This window comes from Callorhinus ursinus, unplaced genomic scaffold (genome assembly GCF_003265705.2).
Source record: "Callorhinus ursinus isolate GAN/ISIS: 27379988/994484 unplaced genomic scaffold, GSC_fseal_2.0 scaffold3, whole genome shotgun sequence".
Lineage (NCBI taxonomy): Eukaryota > Metazoa > Chordata > Mammalia > Carnivora > Otariidae > Callorhinus > Callorhinus ursinus.
Window position 1 is genome coordinate 84,675,441 of NW_027397065.1, and position 6,331 is coordinate 84,681,771.

At 48.5% G+C, this 6,331-nt stretch overlaps 1 protein-coding gene across 5 annotated transcripts in view; it reads left to right on the forward strand.

The window, feature by feature from the left end:
* The window catches only part of CTNND2 (catenin delta 2), a 907,509-nt gene that overhangs the window by 892,638 nt on the left and 8,540 nt on the right, over window positions 1–6,331 (forward strand). For all 5 annotated transcript variants that reach the window (XM_073891088.1, XM_025867463.2, XM_073891086.1 and 2 more), the window contains one exon: window positions 1,479–1,610. In XM_073891088.1, coding sequence (XP_073747189.1) covers window positions 1,479–1,610 — 132 coding nt within the window. The remainder of the gene's footprint in view (window positions 1–1,478; window positions 1,611–6,331) is intronic.

Here is a 6,331-nt window from a genome sequence, read left to right on the forward strand (position 1 = left end):
ACATAGTTTACTAAACCCCACCATCTGCACGCTGTTAGATGCTAATTTGGGGAGCTTTGGTCAAGAGGCTCCAAAATATTGTCCCTTCGTGGTTGCCTGGCAGTGACTTGTAAAAGGATAGCCTTTATGCAGGAGGACCTAGAGGCAAAGGAGCAAGGGCAGGGAAAGGACTCTCCCAGGAGAGGAAGACAGAAAACAGAAGAGAGGAGGGAGAGCCGTAGAGGGTGGAGGAGGTGAGCGAGAGCCAGTGGCCGATATTCTGAGGACACGTGAGAACTGGACACGCGTCCCAGCCCAGTGATGTGCAGCAAATGCCATTTTCTTCCCTGTCTTCCCAACAGACTTACACCCAGAGATTCTGATGCAACTGGTTCTGGGTGGGGCTCAAGTGTCAGTATTTTTGAAAGTATTCCGAGGATTTAATTCTAATGGGAAGCCAGGTTTGAGAACCTCTCAGGGTTTTGAGAGCCGGGCAACGAGCCTGGATTTTGTTTGGGTAGGTTTGAGAAATAGGTAGGCTGCCTCTCGGAAAAGGATGGGCAAAGGCCCCCTCTGTTTCTCTCGCCCGCATGTGGCTGCCACGTCCGTTAAGCCCTCTGCCCCTGATTCTGTTTATTTGCATGTCCATTTCCTGACCTCCATGAGTTCAGAAAGTGACATGATTCATGTTTCTGCTTCCCAGTGTCTAGCATAGGGATTTGCCCACAGGAGATACTAAACTTCATGACAGGGACCCAAAGAGAAGATGGGGCTCCCTCCCCAGGTCCGACAGGCAGCAAGCAGCCAGGGTGCCAGGTGTCAGTGAGAGATTGCTGGGGGTGTTCATCGAAGACATCTCACTGGGGATTGAGCTCTCTGTGCACCCTTCCCAGCCCACCCCCTGGGCTGATCTTTGCGGGTTGGGTGACTTCAGCCCCACAAAACATCCTGGGTGTTCATCTGGCTTCCTTTAGGACAGCTTCTGGGTCACTCAGCATTTAAGTAAGACTGCATTTATTTTAATCAGGGATTCTCCAAGATCAGTAACAGCTCCTCCGAAACACATCTAATTTTTAAAAAGGAACAAAGGAAAAAAGAGGGAAGGGAGGAAGGGGGAGAGAAAGGGAGGGAGGGGAAGGGAAAGAAAGAGAAGAGAAGAGAAAGAGAAATCAAGAAATCTCATTCTTAAAACTGTCTTGTGCACCTTTGGTGGGTCACGTCCCCATCAGGATGTCTTTCTAAGAAAGATGGCCCCGGGAAACAGTCTTTAATTACCAACCCCCAAGCTGAGTGCCCCCTTAACTACAAAGCACCAAATGACAGGGAGTAGAGGGAAGGTGTAAAGACGAGAGCCAAAAGAACAAAGAATCAGCAGGTCCATGCACACGTGTTGGTATATGTTGAGCCATGTGTCTTCATGACCTCAGCTGTTTGTATGAAAAGCTATCTGTGCTGTGGAATGAGACACAGAGAGTCTTCCTTTTGATTTCTTTATGTAGCAAGTGCCCCAGCTTCACCTCGGGAAATGATCAGCCTCAAAGAAAGGAAAACAGACTATGAATCCGCTGGCAACAGTGCCACTTACCACGGAACTAAAGGAGAACACACTTCCAGGAAAGACACCATGACAGGTAAGCACAGCTATGTGCCTTTTCTCCTCAGAGCTGGCGACGTGGTCCGGGACAGGGCCAAGGCCGGGCCATGAGACTCCAAGCCACGCTCAGCAGCTCAGCAGGACTTCGCAGCTAGCACGTCACTTGAGAGCTTGACAGCAAGGAGTCTCAGGAATTGGGGGCAAGGAGATTAAGCCAGAGGAATAAAAACTGAGTGTCTTATACCTGCAGTTAGCTAAGAGAAAATATTCTCTATGCACATTTTATTCTGCCTTTCACCTCTCACCTCCCGCTTTCCTTCTTGCTGGCCCAGCTCATAATATTCCCTCAAATTAGAGGAGTCACGATAGATTTCTTCTTAGCTGGCATAATCTGGAGTGGAGAGGACTCAAGATGGTGGGTGCGCCATAGCCAAGCTTTGCCATCACGAACAGAAGGAAGGGGACATGGATAAGAAAAGAAGGGGAAGAGAGGGGGAGGCAACAAAGGAAGGATTTCAGGGAAACCCACGGAACTCCTGCTGAGACATTTTCTCTTCTTGACATGAAACGCATCTTTTATCATGACAGACTCCTAAGGAGATTCATTAGAACTAATAATCACAATTTCTCTATGGATGCATTGATGTTTTATCCCCTCCGTCCCTCGCTACCCCAATCATACCCCTTGTCTCTCCCTTCTCATCAACTGGGACTTCAGCAAGGCCAAAATCGGTGCCCATCGCCACCCATCCAACGTGCGCTGCCCAGCCTTTCTAATAACCAGCCTTGCCCTTAACTCCCTTCTGTTCTCTACAACTCTCCTTGCTCCCGTTCATCATCCCTTCCTGGCTCTCCATAGACTTTCCGCTGCCCTGGTTTTTCCCTTCCTCCAAGAAGCAGGACTTGGGGGCATTGGTGTAGAAGAGGTTATGCCTTGAAAGCTGAGCTGCCAGAGCCAACAGGATCTCTAATAGGGATTCCACTGCCTTCTCTGCCACGTGGAAGTGCATATGGGTCCCTCATGAAAACAGGCCGTGAGGAATAGGGTTTTAACAGAACATAGCCAATCATGAAACTGGGGTGTGAAGGCCATAATCCTAAACAGACGCTGAGACCTTCTTATCAAGAGGATCTTAAAAGTGTGAGTTTCTCAGCTATTACTTAGGTGTAGACCTGTAGGGAAGCAGAATAGACAAATTGGATGATTTATTAAGATGTCTACCAAACCCAGGCCATTTAAGATAAATTTTTCTAAGGTAAATGCATTTACCCCCGAGGCAGTGTTTTCCATGGTAACTCAGCATTGACTGCAAGAGAGAAAAGCACAATAAACAGACATTCCTGACACACACCCTCGGGGTCAGCACTCTGCCCTCCACATACACACCTACCAGGGAATGTCTCACGCCTGCACTCATTACACAGGACATACCTTATTATTCTTAGTCACTGCTTTCCTGCCTTAAATGTTGCCCCTGTTGTAGACAAGCACGAACAGAGGAAGCTATGAATCTGAATGTCGAGTCCCGAGAGTCAACGCATTCAGCAGAGAATCTAATTTGTACCAGTTACTCTGGAGTAGTGACACCCCGTTCCCCTGGCCCATTCATTTTACAACTATGATTGCCCTAGGTAGCCACATCACTGGCACTCTGGGATGACCAGTTGAGATTATAATTACAAGAACAAATCTGAAGTTGACTGCATTGTTATTTAACTTTTCTCTCTTGCCCGGTAGAATCACTGAAAAGGCTTTTGAATGTATGTGTGTTTCTGCTGAAATAGTTCCAATGGTACATAATCTTTCCCGCACACATAGTAAAAGAAAAAAATAAAATCTAACATGTTTCTAGATGTTTCATGACAGGGATCTTGATAATTCCACTCTTGAGATATATGTCATTTTTTAAACTTATGTAAGAGGCTTAAACATCTTTGCTCTGACTTACTTCAAAAAGCAATTCAAAAAAAAAAAAGCAACTCAAAACTACACTATCGATCATCTGGCAAGCCTGAAAGAACATTGAACATATACAGGAAGGTTCCCTTTAAGCCAACGAGCACTGTATAAAAGTTAGTTGCATTATCTACAGTGTTGGTGGTAGAGATGGTGGTAGTGGTGGTGGAGGTGAAGGTGGTAGTGATGGTAGTGGTGGAGGTGATTTAGTGGAGACAGTGGTGGTGTTGGTGGTGGTGGAGGTAGTGAAGTTTGGAGTGATGGAAGTAGAGGTAGAATGGTGGAGGTGATGGTGGAGGTAGAGGTGGTGATGGTGGAGGAAGTGATGGAGGAGGTGGTGATGGAGAAGGTTATGGAGGAGGTGGTGATGGTGGAGGTGGTGATGGAGGAGGTGGTGATGGTGGAGTTGGAGGAGGTGATGTGAAAGTAGAAGTGGTGATGGTGGAGGAGGTGATGGTGGAGATGGTGATGGAGCAGATGGTGATGATGATGGAGGAGATGGTGAAGATGCTGATGGTAGAGGTAGAGTTGGTGATGGTGAAAGAGGTGATGGTGGAGGTGGTGATGGAGGAGGTGGTGATGGTGATGGAAGAGGTAGTGATGGCGGGGGAGGTGATGGAGGACGTGGTGATGGAGGAGGTGGTAATGGAGAAGTTGGAGGTGGTATTGGTGGAGGCGGTGATTGCGGAGGTGGTGATGGAGCAGGTGGTGAAGGTGGAGGTAGAGGTGGTGATGGAGGAGGTGTCTACTTACCACTTTTCACAGTGGCATGCATAAGTCCCCAGCTAACCCGGGTGGAAGCCCACGTCTTACACAGGCATGGAAAGGATGAGTGGCCAGCTCGGGCTCTAGAGCACTTTTGCACATGCCTATCATTTCAGTGTTGACCTGCAGATCAGATTTCCTGTGACCTCCACATCAAGAGCAGTCCTTGTTCTCATTCACAAATGCCCAGGGGACCCTTCCAGGATAGTACATTGAAAAATATCTGAAAACTGCCATCTCCCTTGTTTCTAAGACATCAGAGGATGTCCTACCATCTCCCCCAAAGAAAACACTCCCTCTGCTGTGGGAAAGCCATGGGAAGCTTGAGCCTCAAAACACAACGTGGGACAGCTTAAAGGGAAAGCAGGTCCTTGCCTGGGTTTGAGTCTCCTCTACTGAGCCCTTAGAAATGCAGATCCATCTAGGTTTGTGTGCCAGGCTCCCCCCACCCATCTTTTCTGGATTCATCATCTAGCTGAGATGGAGTCTTTTTTAAAATTTCTTCTCCCCTGGTGTTCTCTTGCCACTGTGGAGCCCTCCGAAAGCCAGAACCAGGCGTTCATGCAGGCGTGCAGGCCAGTGAGAGCGATTTCTTGCAGTCATGATTCCCCGGGAACATTATGTGGTCAGAAACACACATCAGAGGAGGGCTGTGTGATCTCAGCAGCTACACGGCCTGACTTTAAAATTTACCCAGGGGATTTTGCCCTCCCATCTGAGCTTCCCAGATGCCTTTACATCAAACGATCAAGCCCGTTTTTGTCAGCCTCTCTTATGCCTTTTTAAAGCCATTCTCATCTTCCATGTGTTGATTCCGTGGGAAATGGGGGCCAATACAAAAAGACGAAAAGGCATTTCCTTATGAGTATCCTCTTAGGTCAGATGTACAAGGGCAGAGCATTCACGAAGACACCTGTTTCATGTGTCTATGAAAGCCACAAGCTCAATCTCAGCTACACAGCCTCTTTTAAACAGGCAAAGTGGACCAAAGAGCAGGAGGAAAGAACTTCCAGTAGGAGCATCTTTAGCTCAGAAGCCACCAAAGAGACAGGGAAGAGGAGCATAAGGCTCTAACAGCCCATGTTCCAACAAATAAAAAATGCATTTTGTTCCAAGTAACAGGAAAATGAAAACCACAAAATTTCACCCCGCAGTGACATTTTTAATCAGCAAATCGTAACTCTGAGGGCATATATTCTCAGGGTTACTCTTCACTCATTCCCTCAGCAAATAAAGCACTGACTCTGTGAGCATCCGCCACTGTCCCAGACGCCCACATACCGGCGAAGGTGGCAGGACAGACCGATTTCTGGCGTCATGGCACTTCTGCCGTCGTAGGTGAAGGGAGGGGTCGCGCAAGGTAAACAGTAGAACGGGCTCACCCCCAAGGTAGTACCGCGTGGGGTTGCGTAGGATGGAGAAGATAAAGGGGCTCAGGAGACGCAGGGTACCAGGTGGGCGGGGCTGCTTTCAGGTGATCAAGCAAGAGACTGAACACCGACAGGGAGAGGCAGTCCAGAGTCCGGGGGACATGAGTTCCAGAGAGAAGGATCAGCAAGCACAACATCCCAGAAGTAAGACCAGCTGCACGCTCCGGCGAGGAAGGAGGGCCAGCGTGGCTAGCTGCAGAAAAATCAGTCAGGGCCCCGATCCTGCAATGACATAATCCAGGCTGTCTAGCAAGATGGCTCAGCTCCTGGGAATGGCGAGGGTGGAGGAGCAGGGTCGGTAGGGTGGAAGCTGGGCTGTCAAGGAAGATTCTATAGCAGGGGTCCAGGCGAAAATACAGACGGGAGCAACGCACACCCAACCAGAGAAGATGTCAGGGTGGCCTTTAAAATTCAGAATGGGCACTCAGCTCTCACTTTCTTAAGCACAGTTTTCCAAGAGGACTTTTCCTGCACAGCTGTTAGGTGCTTTAATTAATAGTCAGTATGTGCCCTCTTTAATACCCATCACCAGACTAACGCATCCCCCCACCCCCCTCCCCTCTAGAACCCTCAGTTTGTTTCTCAGAGTCCATCATCTCTCATGGT